At 41.3% G+C, this 25,228-nt stretch overlaps 1 protein-coding gene across 1 annotated transcript in view; it reads left to right on the top strand.

Moving 5' to 3' along the window:
* Positions 1–25,228, top strand: part of tafa5l (TAFA chemokine like family member 5, like) — a 70,506-nt gene that overhangs the window by 23,775 nt on the left and 21,503 nt on the right. Inside the window, exons 3-4 of the mRNA XM_052094649.1 lie at positions 7,219–7,368; positions 21,233–21,360. Coding sequence (XP_051950609.1) covers positions 7,219–7,368; positions 21,233–21,360 — 278 coding nt within the window. The remainder of the gene's footprint in view (positions 1–7,218; positions 7,369–21,232; positions 21,361–25,228) is intronic.

The following is a 25,228-nucleotide window of genomic DNA, read 5'->3' as shown; positions in this document are numbered from 1 at the left end:
AGCGATCCCAATAACAATATTTTAAATCCCAAGATCGATTGAACGTCAAAGTTTACTTCCGTTTTGGTTGTGATGATTATTATATCTGTTAAAGATGAAGTATGTAGCATTTTCAGTGTTAAAATACTTTCTTCTCTCCCAGCTTAATGTGCAAAGACAACTATACCGTAAGTTAGCCATTCATAGGTTGATTTTCTCAAAAACTGTAAACACTGTGTCTCCATTTCACAAAAAAAATCCTGTTTTTTTGAGCGACCCTCTTAGACCCGCCACAACAACGTTACCCAACCAATGCTGTGATCTGGGGGTGGGAATATATTATGGTTTGAACAACAGCAGACAGAGGTTTTGATTTTTGGAAAACATTGTTTATTTTTGCAATTCTGTTCAATGACGCTAATGTCGCAGAAATTACATACTTTGGCTTCAAAAAACGAGCAATTAAAAGGCATGCAGTAGTTTGGGCCCTGTATTAATTTTTTCATTAATATTCTCATAATGTGCCAAGTCTTATGTAAGCAAATTGGACATAAAAACTGAAATATAACTACATGAGTCAAAATGGAATCAAACCAAAATTGGAATCAAATCAAATTGAGAGCTTGTGAATCGGAATCAAATCAAATCAGGAAATCTGTATCAACATCCAGCCCTATTAAATAGTAAGTGACAAGGAGATTGCGGATGTCAAGATTTATAGTGAATAAGGACTTAAATGTTGGTCTGTTTCTCACCCGAAACCGATTGTATACCTTCATAAGACCTGGTTTTAACCACTTGTGTCATATAGATTACTTTTATGCTGCCTTTTTCTCGTTTTGGACCACATTGATTTGAAAACAGTGGAAATTTCTGTGGATTGTTGGTGGTTCATGGGTGTGCCGTCTGAGGCTGGCCAGACCTTGAAACCTTGAGCTCAATCCTAGTCTATTTTTAATCTTGCGTTGATTAAAGTTGTTCCGATGCACTGTCACCACATTTTGAAGATAATAGTTGGTAGGTTTGTTTTTTACACCCTTTTTGTGTCAGTGAGATCTGATTGGTTCTCTGTTTATTCTGCTCAGAGTGAATTATTGCACCCTTGAGATGAGCTTACCCTGAAAGGGAATCTTAAAGCAGGAGTCGTGGTGATTCATCACTGTTCCAGAGTTCTATTACAGATATAAAAATCCTCTTTCATCACATCTCTTTTGGACCTTCAACGGTATCACACAAGATTAATAAATATTGTAAATCCGCTTTTATTGCCATTTTAAACAGCCAGCTTCACTTGAGTTGTACCCAGTCACTTTTTTTGATCAAACACAATGAAGGCGCAAAGACAGGAAGTGGAAAAAGAAAGAGACTTTCCTCTTTGACTTGAATTATGATTATGTATGAGTGAGCTAATGTCTAGCTGGAAACTTTCTCTCGGTTCCCAATGAATTTCTTTCTACAAAGCTTGTAGGCCATTGTGGTGTCACGAACTCCGCTCCCTCGCTCCGCCCCCTCGAGCTTCCACGCTCGTTCCGCCCCCTCGAGCTCCCACGCTCGTTCCGCCCCCTCGAGCTCGCACGCTCTTTTTGCTCGCTCGAGCCCTCACGCCCACTTGCTCCTACTCGCTCACATGCTCGTAGGCAATCTCCCTTCCTCAAGTTTCTCACGTGTTTCCAATCCCCCAGAACATTATGACCACCTGCACTCGCGTCATCTGCACTCCTGCACATTAGTTTCACCTGCACTCGTCTCATCACCTGTCATGGTTTACACCTGCACTCGCCCCTATATATATCACTACCCTTTCGTCTCACGGGTTGGTTATTGTATTTAGTTTCCCGTGTCTTTGCCCCCGCTAGTCTCGTCTAGTTTTGCTCACCTCTTGAACTCCTCTTGATTACCCCCTTAGCTTGCCAGCTCCTCGTTCCCCTAGTACCCCTGTCTACTCCCTTTGTTAGTTTACCGCCTCTCGATCCTGTTTACCCGGCTTTGACCCTCGCTCCCCTCGACTACTCTCCGGATTTGCCCCCTTTACTCTCTTTGATTCCCGGCTTTTGACCCTCGCTTCCCTCGACAACTCTTCACTGGATTTGCCCGTTTGTACTTTTGCCTGCTTTTATTGTTTCAATAAAAGCAGTTTTCTGACTTACATTGTGACTGTCTCATCTTGTGTGTGTGTGTCCGGGTTACAGAATAACCAACCTCACCGAAGACAGTCACAATGCATCACGCAGAGAATTCGCGCAGCTCACTAGAGCGGAGGTTTTCAGCGCACTCTGCCCCAGGATCTACCGGTGGGAGTCATGATCACGCGCTCACAGCCCAGGGCCAGAAGGTACGTGCAATTTTTGATTTTTGTCACCCTGCTTCACCTGTGTCTGCCCCTGAGCCCGTTTATGCTTCCCATGCATATTTGAGCGCCGTGAACTCTCCACCCCCGGAGAGGTTTTTTGGCTCTGCGGACGATGACCAAGGGGTTTTCATGTGAGGCAGTGGTTGTGTAACTCATAACCCCGCCCTCGACATTAATGAGCCAGCGGCCCGACTGGGGTTGCGTCAGGGGAGTCAACCCTTGGAGGTTTTTGTTATGGATTTTTGTGCCCTGGCGTACCAGGTGAATTTTGATGAGGTGGCTCTGAAAGATATTTTTCAATGTGGACTGAATGAGCCAACCTCATCATTCATGTCAGGTGGTCGCTGCTCTCTCAACCTGGCTCAGTTTATTGACCTCGCCCTACTGTACGCTGGTTCCTCGTTTACTGTGGGGGAGGCAGAAACTGAACCAGCGTTCCATACCACGGCCCCCATCTTGAAGCCTACCACGGCCCCCGTCTAAAAGCCTACCACGGCCCCCGTCTTGAAGCCTACCATGGCCCTAGTCCCGAAGCCTGTCACGGCCCTAGTCCCGAAGCCTGTCGCAGCCCTAGTCCCGAAGCCTGACACGGCCCTAGCCCCGAAGCCTTACACGGCCCTAGCCCTGAAGCCTGACATGGCCCTAGCCCCGAAGCCTGACACGGCCCTAGCCCCGAAGCCTTACACGGCCCTAGTCCCGAAGCCTGTCACGGCCCTAGTCCCGAAGCCTGTCACGGCCCCAGTCCCGAGGCCTGTCACGGCCCCAGTCCCGAGACCTGTCACGGCCCCAGTCCCGAAGCCTGTCACGGCCCCAGTCCTGAAGCCTGTCACGGCCCCAGTCCCGAAGCCTGTCACAGCCCCAGTCTCGAAGCCTGGCACGGCCAGTGAGTCAGCGCCCATGCCCGCCACGGCCAACGAGCCAGCGCCCATGCCCGCCACGGCCAACGAGCCAGCGCCCATGCCCGCCACAGTCGGCAAGCCAGCGCCTGTAGCCTCGACCGTCCCCATGGCCACGTCCCCTGTTGGCCGAGGACGCAAGAGAAGGAAGACGGCCCCTTCTCCCCAGTCTCGTCTTGTGCTCAAGACCGCAGAGGTTCCCTCAGAGTCTTCCACAGCTCTACCGACCTCTGCTCCGCCCTCAGAGTCTTCCACGGCTCTGCCGGGTTCTGCTCCGCCCCCAGAGTCTTCCACGGCTCTGCCGGGTTCTGCTCCGCCCCCAGAGTCTTCCACGGCTCTGCCAGACTCTGCTCGCCCCTCAGAGCCCTCGCGGCCTCCGCCTCTCGAGTCTCCCAAGGCTCCTCCTCCCAAGCCTCCCAGGGCTCCTCTCAAGCCTCCCAGGGCTCTTCCTCTCGAGCCTCCTAAGGCTCCTCCTCTCGAGCCTCCCAGAGCTCTACCTCCCAAGCCCCCCAGGGTTCTGCCTTTCAAGTCTCTCGAGCCTCCCAGAGCGCCGCCTCTCAGGGCTTCTCCTCCCGAGTCTTTCAAGACTCCTCCTCCCAAGCCTCCCAGGGCTCCTCTTCTCGAGCCTTCCAAGGCTCCTCCTCCCAAGCCTCCCAGGGCTCCTCCTCTCGAGCCTCTCAGGGCTTCTCCTCTCGAGTCTTTCAGGGCTCCCCCTCCCAAGCCTCTCAGGGCTTCTCCACTCGAGTCTTTCAGGGCTCCCCCTCCCAAGCCTCTCAGGGCTCCTCCCCCCTCAAGCCTCTCAGGGCTTCCCCTCTCGAGTCTTTCAGGGCTCCTCCTCCCCTCGAGCCTCTCAGGGCTCCGTCCCTCGAGTCTTTCATGGCTCCACCCCTCGAGCCTCTCAGGGCTCCGTCCCTCGAGTCTTTCATGGCTCCACCCCTTAAGCCTCTCAAGGCTTCGCCTCTCGAGTCTCTCAGGGCTCCTCCTCCCCTCGAGCCTCTCAGGGCTCCGTCCCTCGAGTCTTTCATGGCTCCACCCCTCAAGCCTCTCACGGCTTCGCCTCTCGAGTCTCTCAGGGCTCCTCCCCCTCTCAAGCCTCTCAGGGCTTCCCCTCTCGAATCTCTCAGGGCTCCTCCTCCCCTCAAGTCTCTCAGGGCTTCTCCTCTCGAGTCTTTCAGGGCTCCACCCCCTTCCAAGCCTCTCAGGGCTTCATCTCTCGAGTCTTCCAGGGCCCCACCTCTAGAGCCTCTCGAGTCTTCCACAACCTTTTTCCCCGAGCCTCTCATGGCTCTACTCCCAGAGACTCCAGAGCTTCCTAGGGCTCCGCCTCTCGAGCCTCCTATGGCTCCGCCTCCCGAGCCTCCTACGGCTCCGCCTCCCGAGCCTCCCATGGCTCCACCTCCCGAGCCCCTCACGGCTCTGCTCCCAAAGACTCCAGAGCTTTCTATGGCTCCGCCTCTCGGGCCTCCTACGGCTCTACCCCCCGAGACTACACAGCCTGCCAGGTCGTCGCCTCGGGGACCTCCCACGGTGCCACCTCCATTGGCTCCACCTCCTGAGCCTTCCAGGCCTTCCCCCCTAAAGCCTCCGTCGGCTCCACCTCCAGAGCCTTTCAGGCATTCGCACCTAAAGCCTCCTTCGGCTCCACCTCCAGAGCCTTCCAGAACCCCACCTCCAGAGCCGCCTACTCTGATGGCACCGCCTTTCACGGCTCAGCCCGGACTTCCTGACCCTCTCCCTGTCCTGTGGCCTCTTTCCTGGCCTCTGGACCCTATTCCTGTCCGGTGGTCACCTTCCAGACCCCCGGACCCAGTCCCTGTCCTCCAGTCGCCTTCCAGACCCCCTGACCCTGTCTCTGCCCTATGGCTGCCCCCTAGATCTCCCGACCACCCGCCTGTCCGCTATGTTCCCCCAGACCTTGCCTTGATACTGCCCATTGACCCCATGGACTGTCTCATTTCCCTCTGTGCCCCTTGGACTGCCCTCAATTTTGTTTGTGTGTTTTGTGGGTTGTCTGTTCAGGGTTTTTTGTTTGTTAGGTTCGGTCCAGCACCACTTCCTCGCAACCGGCGGCGGCCGTCATGAGCCGTCCGTTTTAGAGGGGAGTACTGTCACGAACCCGCTCCTGCTCCGCCCCTCGAGCTCCCACGCTCGTTCCGCCCCTCGAGCTCCCACGCTCGTTCCGCCCCCTCGAGCTCGCACGCTCTTTTTGCTCGCTCGAGCCCTCACGCCCACTTTGCTCCTACTCGCTCACATGCTCGTAGGCAATCTCCCTTCCTCGAGTTTCTCACGCGTTTCCAATCCCCCAGAACATTATGACCACCTGCAATCGCGTCATCTGCACTCCTGCACATTAGTTGTTTCAATAAAAGCAGTTTTTTGACTTACATTGTGACTGTCTCATCTTGTTTGTGTGTGTCCGGGTTACATGTGGTCACTTCAATAGAAGTTGTAAGCTTTGCCAGCACACTAAAAGTGTCAGAAATACTTAGCCAAGCATTTATCCCTGCCAGTAAAATCGCTCTTTGAAGGGAAGTGGTCTTGGTTGAAGATTGAGAGAGATTGTGCTTTTATGAAAAGCTAGAACAAAAATGAACACCTCAGGAGAAAAGCAAAAAGCTACCATTTATAAAGAGTGACACCTTAAAAAAGTGAAATACCTGCTTTCAACCATCTATCTTGTTTTTTTCATGACATTTCCCCTGAAATGAGAACATTAGCTTTAACTCAGCCTGATGCAAGATTGCTAAAGATGGAGAAACCTCTATAATGCACTGCCTTTTCTGGTTCATTCCAGATGGTTCAACATAGGATTGGTTATTTGGACATGTTTGGGGAGATCCTGTATTCATTTTGTACAATTTCAGAGTAGACATTGAGACTATGAGATTTTGTGCTATTTTTGAGAGCTATTTGACTGGATGTCCTTCTTAAAGGAACAGTTCACCTAAAAAATTAAACGAAGATGTTTTGCATCCATATTTCATAGTTGTTTTATGTACACATGCGCTAGACAGATGTCTTTGGCCATTGTGTGGTTTCTCGCGCTTTTTGTTCCCCCCCTTTTTTTTCCGCAAGGACTTTTTTGTGTAGGCGGCCTAACTCGCCTTCACATACTATGCTAGTATGGTGTTATTTTTTTCTGTATAAAAATAATTTTCAAAGAATCTTTATACAGCTCTTTTCTGTACAACAACAACAACAGATCAGTTGCCACATCTATCAAGATTCAAAAAGAGTGAAAAAACACCAAAATGACACTACTACTCATTCATATACCAAGTCATCGGAAGACACTCGGTAGCTTTGTGTGACGAATAGACCAACATTTAAATAGTTATTTACTGAAAATCTTTCCCTCTGCCAATGTTTTCACATGAAATACGGTGCTGTCAGACATGTTGAATCATATTTGTTTTTATGACATTTGGTTATAACACATGTAATATTTTGAAATCACTCTATTATTTAGTAATATACGACTTGAATTTTAGATTTTTCTCTCTCAAAGCTATCAAATGGCTTTAGAAGTCTTGGAATCGAATGTATGAGTCGTATGGACTACTTTTGTGTTTTTTTCTTATGTTCATTTTGGAGCTTGACTGACGTGGTTACTATGAACTGACATTGTGGAACTGATAGAAAAGAGCTACGTAAAGATTCGTACAAAATTATTCTGTTGTGTTCCATGGAAAAAACCATACAGGTTTGGAATGACACAAGAGTGAATAAACAATGGCATAATAAAAAAAAATGGTGTAAATTGTTCCATAACATATTTTATTCTACTGTAGCTCGATGGAAGATATTCATGATTTATTTCCCTCCATGTTTGTGTTTTCTTTGTCTCTTGATCTGACACATAACAATGCACTCAAGGACAGATTCATTTTTAGGGATATTAAAACTTCATAAGCTTATATAACAAGATTTGACTGCTCATATCCTTATTTTAAAAGTCAGGACTTGCCACTAAAGTGTGTGTGTCCTCCACAGGTCAGTTGGCAGTCGGCACTTGTGAGATTGTGATGTTGAATAGAGACAGCAGTCAACCCAAGCGCACTATTGCCAGGCAGACAGCCCGCTGTGCCTGCCGGAGAGGACAGATCGCTGGCACCACACGGGCCCGACCAGCGTGCGTGGATGGTGAGAAATAAAGCCAACACAAAAACATTCTTACATTGTGTACATGCACACAGATATTGTATATGGCAGACTGGAGCTAGTTGTGACATCGGGAAGATGTAACAAGCACTATTTCTAAGAATCAGAATAAGAATCAGAATACGCTTAATGCCAAGTATGCTTACACAAACAAGGAATTTGTCTTGGTGACAGAAGCTTCCAATGCACACAATACAACAACAAGAATAAAAGTGAAAAGTGAATAGAAAATATAAGTATGTATAGAAATACACTAAAAGACAAATATATATATACACTGGCAACTAAAAGTTTGGAATAATGTACAGATTTTGCTTTTATAGAAAGAAAGTGGTACTTTTAATCACCAAAGTGACATTCAACTGATGTATATTCAGGACATTAATGACGTGAAAAATTACTATTACAATTCGAAGAAAAATGTTCAGAACTTCTTAAACTACTTCAAAGCGTTCTCATCAAAAAATCCTCCACCTGCAGCAATGACAGGTTTGCAGATCCTTGGCGTTCTAGCTGCCAGTTTGTCCAGATACTCATGTGACATTTCACCCCACACTTCCTGTAGCACTTGCCATAGATGTGACTTTCTTGTCGGGCACTTCTCATGCACCATACAGTCTAGCTGATCCCACAAAAGCTCAATGGGGTTAAGATCCATAACACTCTTTTCCAATTATCTGTTGTCCAATGTCTGTGTTTCTTTGCCCACTCAAACCTTTTATTTTTCTGTATCAAAAGTGGCTTTTTCTTTGCAATTCTTCCCATAAGGCCTCCTGAGTCTTCTCTTTACTGGTGTACATGAAACTGGTGTTGAGCGGGTAGAATTCAATGAAGCTGTCAGCTGAGGACATGTGAGGCATCTATTTCTCAAACTAGAGACTCTGATGTACTTATCCTCTTGTTTAGTTGTACATCTGACCTTCCACATCTCTTTCTGTACTTGTTAGAGCCAGTTGTCCTTTGTCTTTGAAGACTGTAGTGTACAAATTTGTATGAAATCTTCAGTTTTTTGGCAATTTCAAGCATTGTATAGCCTTCATTCCTCAAAACAATGATTGACTGATGACTTTCTAGAGAAAGCTGTTTCTTTCTTTGCCATTTTTTGACCTAATATTGACCTTAAGACATGCCAGTCTATTGCCTACTGTGGCAACTCAAAAACAAACACAAAGACAATGTTAAGCCTTATTTAACTAAACAAATAGCTTTCATCTGTGTGTTTGATATAATGGCAAGTGATTTTCTAGTACCAAATGATCAATTTAGCATGATTACTCAAGGATAAGGTGTTGGAGTGATGGCTGCTGGAAATGGGGACTGTCTAGATTTGATCAAAATTACATGTATATAACCAGGGTTGGGAGGGTTACTTTTGAAATGTATTCACTACAGATTACAGAGTACACGCTGTAAAATGTAATTTGTAACATATTCCATTAGATTACTCAAGGTCAGTAATGTATTCTAAATACTTTGGATTACTTCTTCAGCACTGGTAGATTTTTTCCCTTGTTTTGACTATAAAAACTCTTGTCAGTACAGTAAGACAAAATACACATGTTAAAAATACATTCTCTGAAAAACCTAAATATCTTATGCAGTGTTGTTGATAAATCAAATTGATCTTGTTTTAAGGATTTTTAGATTTATTTTTGCAGGAAAATAATAAAAAAATTATTATCAAGAATATGATTTTTGCCCTAATATCAAAGATCTTACTAGAAAAAAAGAAATTATGCTCCAACATACATTTATTGTATTTATTTTTATCCCCTTTTCTCCCAATTTGGAATGCCCAATTCCTACTACTTAGTAGGTCCTCATGGTGGTGCGGTTACTCACCACAATCCAGGAGGCGGAGGACAAGTCTCAGTTGCCTCCACCTCTGAGACCGTCAATCCACACATCTTATCACGTGACCCATTGTGCACGATACCGTGGAGACTCACAGCATGTGGAGGCCTATGCTACTCTCCGTAATACACGCACAACTTACAACGTGCCCCATTAAGAACGAGAACCACTAATTGCGACCACGAGGAGGTTACCCCATGTGACTCTACCCTCCCTTGTAACCGGCCAATTTGTTTGCTTTGAATAACTCAAGCCAGGTCTCCTTTCAAGTCAAGTCAATTTTATTTGTGTAATTAGATAAAATACGATTGTTAATCATGTTTAAATATAAGTAATTAAATAAAAATTGTTTTAATAACCCCAATGAGCAAGCTGAAAGCGACTGTGGCAAGGAACACAAAACTCCATAAGATGTTGATCTTGGGAGAAACCAGACTCACTGTGGGAGCCAGTTGCCCTCTGGCTAACATCATGAATATAATGTAAATATCACTTATGTATAGTTCAAGTCATGGTTTAAAAATATTATACCAAGTAAATGTTAAGGGTCAGTGTTTAAACATAGATTTTGTATGAACTGTAAGATTAATGACCAATGTCTTTGAAGTCCATCCTGGATTAACTGCAGAAGATCACATAGATGCAATTGTCCTTGTTAATTGGCTGATGAAAGCTTTTGTTGAAAATTATATTCTATGTATTCCATTATAAGAGTGCAGTCCATCAATAGACGGATGCTGGCAGAGATCTATGAGGTGTATCGCAGTTCAACCTAGCCGATGATTTTGGTGAGATCCATCCTAATTCCTAGGTTCAGACAATGGCAAAAGAAGTATCCCATGGTTGGTTGAATGGCATAAGTTCATCCTCTGAAGTCCATCATAATAGATTGAAGTGATGTTTGGCTGGCACCGACTGCATTTTGTCATCATCACACAGCGACACGAAGCAGGAATGGAGCTAGATCCAGCTGGTTCTGGTGACCTCAGGATAGGAGACCTGAGGTTGAGACAGGGAAACAAATAAATAATATAAGCATAGATGCCATTCAATTTATTGCAGAGCTATAGATCATGATCAATGTTTCTGGTTTCTGGTTCCCTCAGCACACCCTGGATTCGAGCTTGCAACTCCATGGGTGGTAGTCAGTGTCAATACTCGCTGAGCTACCCAGGCCACCAACCTGAATTTTCTTGATAAAAATAATATGATCGTGCCTGGTAACATGTGCATGTTAAAATGGCTAGAAATAGCATTTTAGCTTAGCGTAAAGCTGACAATTTACACAATGTTTATTTCTATTTCTTCTGCTCCAAACTTACTTCAAGCTTACTTCTCCGTTTGCTCGTATGAATGGAACACATCATAAGAAAGTGTTTCACCTCTGTTCAAATGCACTTTGGATCGCATCATTTATATGTTTAAATGTTTTACATCTGAAAGGAATAAATATTAAATGAAACAAATGACAATAAAATGCAAAGTAATCTCTTCAGTAATCAAAATACTTTTTGAATGTAAATGTATTCTAATTACCAATGATTTAAGCTGTAAATGTAGTGGAATACAGTAACTTATATTTAGTATTTTAAATACGTAATCCCATTACATATATTCCGTTACTCCCCAACCCTGTATATAACTGTCGGGTTTTGAGTCATAAGTCTTTTGCTTTGCAGAGATTTTGGTATGTTGGTTTCAAGCATCTTGTTTAAAATCTTTTAAAACTGGAATATTATTTTGTGAAGTTTGTCCTCCAGACTAAATCTCCAATAGCATAAATAAAAGCACACTAGCATACTTTCAAGGTTCAAGGACCGGGTCACCTATATAATGAAGGTAGATTTGAAATGAAAAGTTGAAATGTGTTCTCAGGGCAAGGGCATTTATCCTTAAATGTCAGGTTGGGGCAAGATGTCACATTTTTGTCACAAAAATATATTTTGACTCGTCCCTCCATTACTTCAAAAAGGAAAATTTGAGATTACAATGAGACACTTACAATAGGGCCAAGCCGTAAACTTTTAAATGCTCACTGTTTCAAAAGTATAGCCACAAGGGCTAACACTTTATGTGTGTTAACATAATTTTAGTGTGATAAAATCGCTTACTAACCCTCTCTGTGTAGATATATCCAATTTTACAACTTTGTGGCGATGATGACGTAACAATGTAAACCCTGTAGTCCTGCAAAAATAACATTGTAACCAACTTTACAGGTCAAATAATCAGCCTGATCTCATTCATCATAAGTAGCTATTTGTACGTTAATATTTGTAACATTTAAGCGTACATGTTTGTAAGTTTGGATAGACACTAAAACCTACAATATGGATGTTTGAAAGCATCTAAACATTTTTTACCTATTTACAGTTTTAGAAATGTCAAATATTGACAAATCCATTACAAATATATTTGAATACATGAATCGATGATAATCCCACACCTACTCCTAAACCTAACTATAAACATTTATTAAGTATGTAACAGGCAGATGTATTTAATCACAATAATTTATTCAGAAAAATGGCAAAATTCAGTACAAAAGTAGTCCAAAGGGCGATGCGCTGCATCCGATGGGCTCCCTGATGGCATATAATAGCTTTGTGTGAGGTAGAGAGTGAAATTTCAATGATTAATCGCTGTAAATCTCCTTATGCACACTGTAACAGCGCTGTCATATCTCATTCAAACATGCAACCTTTTTCCAGGGGGTCTTACTGGGGAAACGGATGTGGTTGGAACTTCCGCCGGAAGTCGTTCTATAGCATTCCCTAGCTCTGGCTGCTAGGGAATCATTTTAAGACCCTGTTTACAGCTGGTAATATGATGCGTTTCGGATGATCCTATTGCAAACCGTCCATTTGGAAAACTTGAAAAAGTGATTACACACCCAAAGATGAGAACTTCACAGCTCTTCCTCACTGTGTCTGTCTGATTGAACATGCGGGGTGACAACAAGTACTTAACTAAAACAACCAATAAATTTGCTCGATATGTTACGTTTGTGCTCAACGGCATCTGGGAGAAACAGCACAACGGTGTTGTTCGCGCATTCTTTGTATTTATGACTTTGTGTGCAGATTATTATCGTTCAGTAGCACACTGATATAGTGATTGATTTATGTCCTCAAGAATCATACATGCTCTCCTCAAAATCCCAACACCACAATGAAAGAATGAATTGACATGCACCGCAACAACAGCTGTGGGTCACGGGAAAACGGTGGATACGTCGCAGTAAACAGCAGTCACAAACAGATATGAGACACTTGAGAGGCAATGAGCATGCAACATCACACCAATCGTTGTAATGCGTCTTGAAGCGTCAATTGTTTTATTTTGAAAAGAAACTAATGCGGGTTGGCGTTTACGGCGGGCGCTACGGCAGATGGAGATGGAGATCATGGAATAAAAGGCTTGAATTTTGGTCTGTTCTTCACAGAAAGCAGTCTGAAGATTTGGATTATAGCTAACAAATTTATGGATTAATTTTATTATTGATTTATGGTCCTTTTTTTTGGTTTATCTTGTTTTTTAGCATATTCTGAAAAGTCATTTTTTGTCCCATGGCAAACAAAAATAAAATTATGCTTAATAAATGATTAAATGATTAATGATTTATTAATCGTTAATACATTTTTATATTTGTGCTGTTTATAAAATGGAAATGTAAAAGTAGCAAGGACTATAAGGCATGTGTCAAAGCATAAAATAGACTTACAAAATAAAACTAACATGAGAAATATTCATCAGAGAAAAGAGTGTGACAGCTGGCCCCGGTCTCCTTGATTCGTTCACAGCATGAAATAAAGTCACGGCATGTAGCTCTAATTCATTGTTGAATTTTCATTACATAGTTTTTTTTTCTACTGTCAAACTCTTGTAACAAACACTAACACAATAGTCAGACTTGATGCATGTAAAGAAATGTTCCTGTCTTCGATGTGTGGTGCGCCAAGGCGAGGACAGTTTCATGAAAAGGCAAAAGAAAGAAATGATCTTCTACTGTGACTGTCGCTTTTCTTTAAAAGGAATATTTCAGTCTGTCTATTTTGCCGAGCTCTGGATATGGTAGAGTATTTCATGGAGTTGGAAGCTTTCAGTCCTCTGAAACATATCTGAATATGATTGTAGTTGTTGTTTTCTAGAAAAAATGGGATCAGGTAGTTAGTTTCTTCAGTGTGATGGTGTTTTTGGTAATGTTAGATCTTGATCTCTTTAACAATACATTAGCAGCACTTAGTAACGGCAAGACCAGAGTAATTAACCAAGAGAGTACCATAATTACAGCTGTGGGAAATTGATTTTTATTGGCTTTCTCTGCTGTCTTCATGCTCCATTAGTAATGGATCCATTAAAGGACCTGTTGTTCTCACACACACATACATGCACACATTCACATTCACTGTAGATTTACAGACTACCCAATGACAGTGTTAAGAGACCATTAGAGTTTCAAAATATGTAGAAATTATATTAAAGATCCATCCATTCATCTGTCTACTCTAGAGCACAACTGATCTGAAGAAAATAATATGCAGGCAATATAAGTAAGCTTTCTTTGGTCAATATTTTCTGAAAGTGTAGACCTTGTGGTTCTGTGGCACTATCTGTTTATTTAAGCATTCCAACCGGCCCGACACAGCAACATCAACCAATGAAATATTACACCATCAATTATAGTGTAGTAATGTGTCATACTATTTCAAAGCAAGATCCACCATTCAAAGAAGTTGGCTTCAGAAAACTTGGAAATAACATGGAGCTTTAAACTTGTACTTTCCATGTCTGGAAAAGTAATGGATAGGAGTAACATCTTACAAGCTAGGGAAATGCTAATTGTTCTGTTGGGTCAGGTGATTTTTAATTGTATTTTTCTTTATAAGAAATCCGTAGAATCAGTGTGAAGTGTTCATTAGCAGATGTGTCTGAACTTACTTTTCATAGATACAACAATATTACTATTGTAAAACCATGTTTCTTCCAAAAACTATAGTTACTACAGTCTTCAATATTACAATAGTAAAACCATACTTAAGCTATAGTATTTGTATAGTAAAACCATAATAACATCAAAATTATGATTTTTATTACCAGAGTTTTCATTTTCCTGTATTATCACTAAGGTTTCAATATAAATGTCATGGTTTAAATATGATTAGTGTAGTAAAACCATGGTAAATTTATTGCATGGGAATGCAAATCTTATTGTGACAGAACACAAAATATTGTGAGTGAATGCAAGCAAACCATTGCAAGGGAACACAAAGTATTGTGAGTGAGAGCAAACTAGTGAGAAGGAGTACAAAATTATTGCGATGCAATAACAAGCAAACTATTGCAAGGGAACACAAACTATTGTGAGTGAGAGCAAACTAGTGAGAAGGAGTACAAAATTATTGCGATGCAATAACAAGCAAACTATTGCAAGGGAAATCAAAACGTTTTGCAAGGTAACGCAAACAATTGCGATGAAATGGAATGCAAACTATTGCAAAGCAACACAAAACTTATTGCAATGGATTGCAAACTATTGCGAAGGAACACAGAACTTATTGCAATGGATTGCAAACTATTGCAAAGGAACACAAAACTTATTGCAATGAAAGCAAACTATTGCGAAGGAATACAGAACTTATTACAATGGATTGCAAACTATTGCGAAGGAATACAAAACTTATTACAATGGATTGCAAACTATTGCGAAGGAACACAAAACTCATTGCAATGGATTGCAAACTATTGCGAAGGAACACAAAACTTATTGCAATGAAAGCACACTATTGCGAAGGAATACAAAACTTATTACAATGGATTGCAAACTATTGCGAAGGAACACAAAACTTATTGCAATGAAAGCAAACTATTGCGAAGGAATACAAAACTTATTGCAATGGATTGCAAACTATTGCGAAGGAATACAAAACTTATTACAATGGATTGCAAACTATTGCAAAGGAATACAAAACTTATTACAATGGATTGCAAACTATTGCGAAGGAACACAAAACTTATTGCAATGGATTGCAAACTATTGCGAAGGAACACAAATCTTATTGCAATGGATTGCAAACTATTGCGAAGGAACACAAAACTTATTGCAATGGATTGCAAACTATTGCGAAGGAACACAAAACTTATTGCAATGGATTGCAAACTATTGCGAAGGAACACAAAACATATTGCAATGGATTGCAAACTATTGCGAAGGAACACAAAACTTATTGCAATGGATTGCAAACTATTGCGAAGGAACACAAAACTTATTGCAATGGATTGCAAACTATTGCGAAGGAACACAAAACTTATTGAAATGGATTGCAAACTATTGCGAAGGAATACAAAACTTATTACAATGGATTGCAAACTATTGCGAAGGAACACAAAACTTATTGCAATGGATTGCAATGGATTGCAAACTATTGCGAAGGAACACAAAACTTATTGCAATGAAAGCAAACTATTGCGAAGGAACACAAAACTTATTGCAATGGATTGCAAACTATTGCGAAGGAACACAAAACTTATTGCAATGGATTGCAAACTATTGCGAAGGAACACAAAACCTATTGCAATGAAAGCAATCTATTGCGAAGGAATACAAAACTTATTACAATGGATTGCAAACTATTGCGAAGGAATACAAAACTTATTACAATGGATTGCAAACTATTGCGAAGGAACACAAAACTTATTGCAATGGATTGCAAACTATTGCGAAGGAATACAAAACTTATTGCAATGGATTGCAAACTATTGCGAAGGAACACAAAACTTATTGCAATGGATTGCAAACTATTGCGAAGGAATACAAAACTTATTACAATGGATTGCAAACTATTGCGAAGGAACACAAAACTTATTGCAATGGATTGCAAACTATTACTTGAAGGAATACAAAACTTATTACAATGGATTGCTAAACACAAACTATTGCAATGATTGCAAACTAAGGAATACAAAACTTATTGCAATGGATTGCAAACTATTGCGAAGGAACACAAAACTTATTGCAATGGATTGCAAACTATTGCGAAGGAATACAAAACTTATTACAATGGATTGCAAACTATTGCGAAGGAACACAACTTATTTGAAGCGAATGCAAGCTTATTGCGAGGGAACACAAACCATTGCGAGGGAACATGAAACTTATTGCCAGGGAACACAAAATATTGCAAGGGAATGCAAACTTTTGTGAGGGAAATCAAAACTTATTGCGATGGCAAGCAAAACTATTTTAGAAAAGAAATTCCTGCCCTAAAGTGCCCTGTACCATGTGGCTTGTTGGCTGCCCCTTCAAAAATATAGTGTTTTGGAAAATGTCTGGCAAATATTGCTACCACTTTGCCATAAAACGCAAGTTGGAAACATAAGTTTCCTTCATAAAAGATTTTGCTATGATTGCTACCTACAAAACTATAAGTAACATGGGATGTTGTATTGTTAGAGCGAAAGACAGTAGTTGTGTCATCTGATAAGGTTTTTTTTATTTTTTTAAGACCTCGTCATTACAAAAATCTTGTAACTTTTTCTTATTTCCAATTACCTCAAATCACAATTTAGTGTTTAGCTTGTTAGTGTGGTTTAAGGCTTAAAATTCTTTATTGAAGACTTTTCTGGAATGCTTATGGATATGAAGAGGAAATATAAATTTCAGGAAACTGGGCTGCTAAAAGAGTGGTCACTGTTGAGCTCTGTTCCATTAAATGCCTTTAGACCGTCTGTAGGTGAGTCTGTGTGGCAGATGGCTCCAGGGGGCAGGTGGTCGAGGGCCAAGTCCCTGGTTGTGGGGGAGAGTGAGGGCAGGCAGGGGCCGGGTCCCTGGAGACCCTTCTCACTCTACCAAAACATCTGTGTCAGAGTTTACGATGTAGGTGTGCTGTGCTGGGCAGAGCTAGATCAGGTGTTGAATGCGCACACAGAGATGAATTGAGTCATGATGCAGAACAGAGGTACCATGGGAGACTGTGTGTGTGTGTGGGGGGGTTCGTTTTCTCTGCAGAAATCTACTGGTCAGTGGGTGGTAACCATATATTTCATATCCATGGGAAACAAGAAATAGGAAATTTGCTGTTTGTGAGCTGCTTAATGTTTATATTGATTGTCTATATTGATGCACTGCACAATTACTACAATATGTATTAATTCATAGTCAGTTCTATTGCAATTATGAGTTCTAGTTCAAAGTCTGTACTTGTGCTAGTGTGAGTAAAGTCACTTCTATTGCAATTATGAGTACTTGTTCAAAGTCAGATCTAGTGCTAGAATGAGTACTAGTTCAAGATCTGTTATTTTGCCAATGTGATGACTAGTTCAATATCAGAAATGATTTTGTCCTTTTGAAGATGGACTTATTTTCCCTGCAGAAATGTACTGGTCAGTAGGTGGTAATTATCTTTATATCCATGGGAAATAGAAAATTATTTTGTGTGTGTGTGTGTGTGTGTGTGTGTGTGTGTGTGTGTGTGTGTGTGTGTGTGTGTGTGTGTGTGTGTGTGTGTGTGTGTGTGTGCATGTGCATGTGTGTTTTGGGGATATTTTGCATACGCCTGCCCCATATGCAGTGACCCTGAAAAAGAAAGTATTCTTGTTCTCTCTGTTTGCAAGCAGTTAATGATCAGTGAGTCTGGAGCGGAGACACACGGCTCCCCAGGAGGCCACGTGTTCACTGGCTGCCTCTACAGCAGAGGGCCGAGCTCAGGAGCCTCATCAGGCTTCACATGAAACAAATAGGGTACGAAAATATCTGGTAAACTCTGCGTGCACTGTAATCTGCCGCGCTCCGCTCCCTGTGTGGCCTAGTTAGAGCACTTCACCATGCCGAATGAGCCGGGTGTATATTTGCATCTAGCACACATTAATGATAATTAAGGGTGTATTCTTATTTTACATTCTATGCTTGCTTTTAGATGAGGGGTTTAAGGCCTGCTGTGGATCAGTACCTTTTCAGTTTTGTTTATATTCACTATTTTCATATTAGGATAAGATATAAAGGAAAGCACTCTTCAAGGAAATTGTCGAGAAAATCTGGTTAGAATTCCAGAGATTCTGTATGTGCGATATCAGTACTGGTTGAAAGTCAGTACTGGTACTTGTGTGAGTTCTAGATCAAAGTCAGTACAAGTGCTAGTTTGAGAACTAGTTCTAGTCAGAGCTAGTGCTCACTTGAGTACAAATACAGCCTGTACAAATACAAATACGAGTAAGGTCAAAGTCAGATTTAGTGCTAGATTGAGTAATAATTTAGTCAGCACTAGATTCAGTACTAGTTAAAGTCTATATTAGTAGCAGCATGTGTATTAATTCAGATTCAATCCAAATGCTAATATAAGTACTAGTTAATAGTTACGTTAAAGTCAATGCTAGTGCTGGTATGAGTACTTACAGTAAGTCAGTGCCAATATTAGTATGAGTACTAGTTAAAAGTGTCTGTATTCTGTACTTATTAAAATTCAACGATAGTGCTAAAGTGGGTGCCTAGGTATCTCAGCAAGCAATGATGCTGACTACCACACCTGGAGTCGCAAGTTCGGATCCAAGGCGTGCTGAGTGTCTCCAGTCAGAGTTCCTAAGCAACCAATTGGCCTGGTTGCTTGGGTGAATAGTCATGTTTGGTTAACCTATTTGTGGTTGCTATAATGTGGTTCTCGCTCTCTGTGGGGCGCATGGTGAGTTTTGCTAGGATGCCGCTGAGAATAGCATGAGCCTTCACACGCGTTAAGTCTTCACGGTAACTCACTCAACAAGCCACGTAATAAAATGCATGGATTGACCGTCTCAGACGTGGAGGCAACTGATATTCGTCCTCCGTCACCCGGATTGAGGCGAGTCACTACGCCACCATGAGGACTTAGAGCACATTGGGAATTGGGTATTCCAAATTGGGAATAAAAGGGGAGAAAATCCAAAAAAACTATGGAAAAAAATGCAATGAAAGTGAATGTTCACTGTCATTCTGCGTATTATATCCTTTTGTCTCACATGGGAGTTGAACATTCTACCCTTATTCTTGTATTGAACACAGTTTCTCATGTAGCCACTGAATGTGTTTGAGAAGTCACTGCTGGAGTTTCTCTGACTTTCTTCCTGTGTTCGTCCAGCAAGTATTTCTCTCAAAACATATGAGCTTCATAATTCTGCTCCACACACACCTCAGAACCTTACACTTGAACTCAAGTGTGTGATCACAACCGTTACCTCAATAAAATTCAACTTCAGCATGAGGTATCGCAGCTCAGACACCCTGACCGACTGTGCTCTAAATACCTCTCTGAAGCATTCTAGCTTCATTTAAGCCCATTGATTTTCTTTAGCTCTCTTTGTTTTTTTCTTCTTGGCCCAGTTGTATATGTGCTTTTGAATACTGTCCCTCGGAGGGAGGCTTGTTTATGTGATTTGGGCTGTATTTCATTGTTTTCAGCCCCCTGCGGACAGGACAACTTGGAGGAGATCTGTTGCGCTGGCTCAGTTCTTCACTGCTATTTCTCCCAATCGCTTTAAAGGCGTAAACCTTCATTTAAGCAAGGGCTCTTACTTTGATCAATTCAGCAGATGGAGCTTTGATAATGTTATAACACTTGATATTCAAAAGAACTGCCATGGATAATAATACCTGTTCTGTTTCAAATCAAGAGACTTGTTGTTAACAATATTTTTAATGTCTTGTGACGAAAAACCAAAAAAGACGATTTTGTGCGTAGATCATATTGTCTAGTACAGAGGTGCCCAAACGTTTTCCTATGAGGGGCCAAAAATCAAACTTGATTGAGGGCAGTGGGCCAAAATTAAACATTGCATATATCAAGGAAATAAAGACTCGCAGGAATGGGCACATATGCTGCAGAGGAACATTTGATTAATTTCTCTTCGGCAGACTTGATTTAAGTGTTAACTTGGTCTTGTGCTTCAGAGAATAACTTGGTCTCAGTTGTTTCTCCTAAAAAGTCTGCAGGGAAATACAAATTGACAATTGGTTTTGGAACAATTTGATGAGCAATATTTGGTTATGTTGAAATCTCTGACTTTTGTTTGCAGTCTTTGCTATCTTGGGAAATCTGTGCACAATTGAAGACATTAGTGAGATCTCTTTTGGATCTCTTGTGGAGGCACATGAGCTTACATGGGTCTTTTTATCAGGAGGAAAAATAGTGGTGGTGGCGTAGTGTGCTAAAGCGCATAACTGTTAATCAGAAGGTAGCTGGTTCGATCCCCACGGCCACCACCATTGTGTCCTTGAGCAAGGCACTTCAGGTTGCTTCGGGGGTATTGTCCCTGTAATAAGTGCACTGTAAGTTGCTTTGGATAAACGCGTCTGCTAAATGCATAAATGTAATATAAAAGTCATCAGACTTTGGATCAACATGAAGGTTAGTAAATAATGACAGTATTTTCATTTTGGGGTGAATTATTCCTTTCAAGAGATCTCATATGTGATTCATTCTTTCCAACGATAGGAAGGCACAAAGATCTTGTGCAAGTCATCTGATTATTTGATGCTGTACAGTGTACAGCCTCCCCTGACCTGTTTTGTTCTCACCACCTTCTGGATGCTTGTTGATCTACGTCTGAAGCTCCAGATCAGCAGGGGTTTATGGAACTCTGCACGGATCTACAGAGTGAACAAGAGAACTGAATACCAGAGCCATAGTGCATACACATGTCTGATGTGGCTCTCTTTGAGTTGTTTGATGGTTTCAGTTCTACAACGTGAAGATAATAAAAGTGTGCACTGAATTAAGGCCTGCAGGCTGCTTACTGAAACATGCATGATTTTACCATAATCTTGAATGCACTCTCATATACAAATCCATATTTTCTTTTGAATTCTAAGGTTGGTTTGATTCTTTTGATGCTTCTTGGATGCTTGTTAAAATCTATAATGAAATTCCAGTGATTTTGTTTTAAATTTTGCTCAATTTAAGGCAATGTTGCATAAAACAACTCTGTTTGCGTGTGTGTGTGTGTGTGTGTGTGTGTGTGTGTGTAGCCCATATAGTGAAAAGCAAGCAGTGGTGTGAGATGACTCCGTGTTCAGAGGGCGAGATTTGCGGCCTGCTCTTAAATCGCTCTGGATGGACCTGCACCAAAGGAGGCGAGCGCATTAAAACCGTCACGGTAAGACCACTTTGTAAATATCTGTAACATTTCATTCATTCACTTGGTTGTAGCTGCCACATAACCTTATATGATTCTCACCACATGTGTCTCAGCTCATTATAATATTGGGTAACACTTTATAATGACTTTCATTTAAAAAATCGTGTCTTTATTAAATGCATTACAGGTTATTAGTTAATGTTCAAATGTGTTGAAACGTCTTATATTTTTAAGTATATATCGAATGTACATATTGAATGTGCATCAGCTACGGATCTCTCAACCATCATGTAATGTTTGTCCATTACTTATTAATGAAAGTTATTATGTAATGGATTATTTACAGTTGCCCGATCATTAGCGAAAAATAAACCCTGACAGGGTGATTCTGATTGCAATGCAAAATTGAGTGTTTCGTATCACCCTGAAGGCATGATTATGACAAGCTGACTGTACATTAGCCTACTTATTACATGGCTTCTTACCAAATTAATAAATAAATTAACATAAAAAATGTATTTAAATTGAAATAATTGTATTATGTATGATGAAACAGAGTGCAGAGTTATACAAGAGACGTGAAACTCACTCATGTATGCAGTAAATCGGTGAATTATGCAAACAATGAATTATGCATTTTGCGTTATACACAACTATCAGTACACCAGAGAGTATTCGTCTTCATAACATTGTTCATTACATGCATTGCGGCAGTACCAAAGTGAAATGTCCACTGTGTGGCACTAAAAGCGAGCTGGTGCTAAAAATGTTGTCCTAAACAGATTTTTAAGGTTAATATTCTATCAAGTTTTAAATGAACAAAATCCACCTCCCCTACCCTAAACCTTAAACCTAAACCTAACCTGTTGTGTCATAAAAAGCAAATGTGAGATGAAAATGCAATTGCCCAGTCTTTCACGAGTCCAACTCTCTGTCAGTTGAGCTACTGCGCCATTTTATCACACTTGTAGTTGGCTTTGTAATGCAAACATTAAAATGTATTACCTTACAAGTTAAGCGCAATAGTAGAACATTTTGATGTCATAAGACAGCATTGTGCGAGGAACAGATAAAAAACGTGTTTGGTGAATAAAAGTTGTTATAGAGCAGCACCTCTAGTGTTCATTTCACCAGGGAACTGCTGCAATATATACAGAACAACATGCCACATCAAAATAATTTAGCAAAGGTATAGTAACATGATCCTACGAGACCATGTTGCCTCGTTCTTGTGCGAGTAGCCGTTCAGGAAATGGATTCGGCTCTGTGATATGATTCATCGTCTGTAATATGTTGCATTCATCACAGGCATAAGTGCTGAGCTCAGGCGTTATTTGGGGCGGGCTGATCCTGCAGGCTTCTGGCTCATAATGTCTTGAGGCATTCTGTGTTTTTTTTAGGTGCTTTGCACAAAATGACAACAAGCAATTAGGCTGAATTAGAGGGTGTCTTTGGGACAAAAAGGGATATAGCAGAGCTGCATATTAAACGAGTGCAGTCTTGCTTTTGTGAGTTCATTCATGTGTTTCTGAGGGTGTGCTTTTTGCCATACAATGACAATGTAAAGTGACCACGTCTGATCCAAGCTCCAAAAACACCAAATAAACCTTTAAATATAGAACATGAGTTATATATGGGCTACTTTTATGGTGTTTTTGGTTTGTTTGATTTTTGTCCTTTTTTGAGCTTGCATTCGTAGCAACTATGCACTCTCTATCGTTATCTTCCCCAACATCATTTTACTAAGTCTGTCTGCTCGTTAGAGCTTGTGCATAGGTTTTTGTGTCTATGTGATTGTGTAGGCATGTGTGGTTGTGTCTAATCTGTGTGTGTGTGTGTGTGTGTGTGTGTGTGTGTGTGTGTGTGTGTGTGTGTGTGTGTGTGTGTGTGTGTGTGTGTGTGTGCGCCTGCAGCCGAGTGTCTTGCAGCCACAGGCAGCTGCTGCAGATTTCATGCCCCTGTTTCAGCACCATATAATCCAGTCTGACAGTAGAGAGGAGTTTGTATGTGAGTTGTTTACTTATATGAGTGTGTTGTGTATTAGCTTTAAGTGTGTGTGTGTGTGTGTGTGTACGCGTACAATGTACATTTGCTTGTACAAATATGTTTGTGTGTATGATTATGTGCACATATTTGTGTTCACTCAAAGTTTTTAATCAGTATTTTTGTCATTTTCAAATAAAATATCTAAAATCATTGTAGAGAAATTGTGCAAGATACAGTATTAAGACATGTAATACTGTATTAAAACATCAGTGCACCTGTAATAAAGAAGATTCTACTTCCATGCAGCAAAGTGGTTTTGTAGTGGTTGACTGAAATGGGCTTTTCACTGGTTGATGATGATATCTAGAGAATAGGGTGACCGATATAATGTTGAAGTTTTCATAATACCATTTAATGATGGGAAATGGCTGTAATTATATGAACAATGGATTGACTCAAAATCCACTGTCAAGGCTGATGGTAGATTTTGGAACTGATACAAGAGAAACAACTAAATCAGTTAATCAGCCAAGTGGGCACAATTATTGTATGACAACCTGAAAATGGAAAAATATCAACAGATTTATTGGCCTGACTGATATGTAAGGGATAATGTATAGTCATCTGGTCATTATCCTCAAATAGACATTGACTGTCTGATTAGGGCCAATCAAGACCCGATCCAATACAACGGGGTCTTGTATTACCTGAAGGATTTAATTTTGTGATAAGACCTGCTGACGTTACCCCTTACATATCAGAAAATTAAGATTGACCAATCGGTATCAAGTATTCTAGAGAGGCATTTAATGAATCAGTTTATAACTATTCTGTTGGCAGTAAACAATACAGGTTGGTAAATGGTAAAGCAACTACATTTGCATTGGCATTAAGTCAAGCATATTTAAATAAATCTAATTTAAACCATTTCTTTAAGTCTTACATTTGCCAGGAATATTTTGAGTGCATGTGTGTATATGTCACATGATGCATTAGTTGAGTTGTGTAAGTGTTGTAGTTTGCAGCAATATTAGATGCACGTTAGATTTAGATTGCGTAAAGATGGTTGAATAGCAGATGCATCATGGGGCTGTGAAACCACGACAATAGACGGTTTGAATGCTGTGTTGTAGGGTTGAATCCAGAAAGTGTCTGCAAGTGAAGTGTTTATTTCTTAACTTGTACAGTGTTTCTGCTGTTGCATGCACACACACACACATTCGTATGCCTCCGCACCTGCAAGTTTTCTACATCCACCCCCCACCGTGCAAAGGGATTCAGGCACAGCCAGGTTCTGACCCATTAATGGAGTTAGCATATGCAGCACGCTGAATCCCTGCCAGGCATTAATACAGATCACTCACGAGGGCCCCCAAACACGCCGGCCATTTGTCTTCACTACTGAACTGCTGAAAGGTTCAAATTTGCCATCGTCTCGAGAGCCCGCTGCTTTGGCACTTCATGCATTGTAGAGATATTCACAGAGACTGATATGACTGGCAAACAAAGACGACAAGGTTGCGGATTGCTCCTGTTTTCTATTTTGATATTGAGGGGAGGGGTCGAGAGTGGGTGGGAAACATGTGAACTCCCTTTGAGACAATGGCTGAGCGTACAGTCCAGCTGCAAACCTCTGAGTCATGCTGTCATGTCGTTTACGGTTCATGTAAGATAGGCGTGGAAATCGTGAGGTTTTTATTCATTCTGGTTCTGATTCTGAAGACAGACAGACAGACAGATAGATCAGACAGATAGACGATCGATCTAACCCCAACCCAAAAACTAAGTGTCAGGGGAGTAGAGATGTAATTTTAGAGTGACAATGCAACATCCGAATCATGCTAATCATTGTTGACGTAAATGTGATTAGGGTCTGGTTCCCATGGGACCAAAACCCGTT

The sequence above is a fragment of the Xyrauchen texanus genome, chromosome 27 (assembly GCF_025860055.1).
Source record: "Xyrauchen texanus isolate HMW12.3.18 chromosome 27, RBS_HiC_50CHRs, whole genome shotgun sequence".
NCBI classification, from domain to species: domain Eukaryota; kingdom Metazoa; phylum Chordata; class Actinopteri; order Cypriniformes; family Catostomidae; genus Xyrauchen; species Xyrauchen texanus.
The sequence above is the reverse complement of the archived record's forward strand: the minus strand, read 5'-3'. Positions and strand labels throughout refer to the sequence as shown.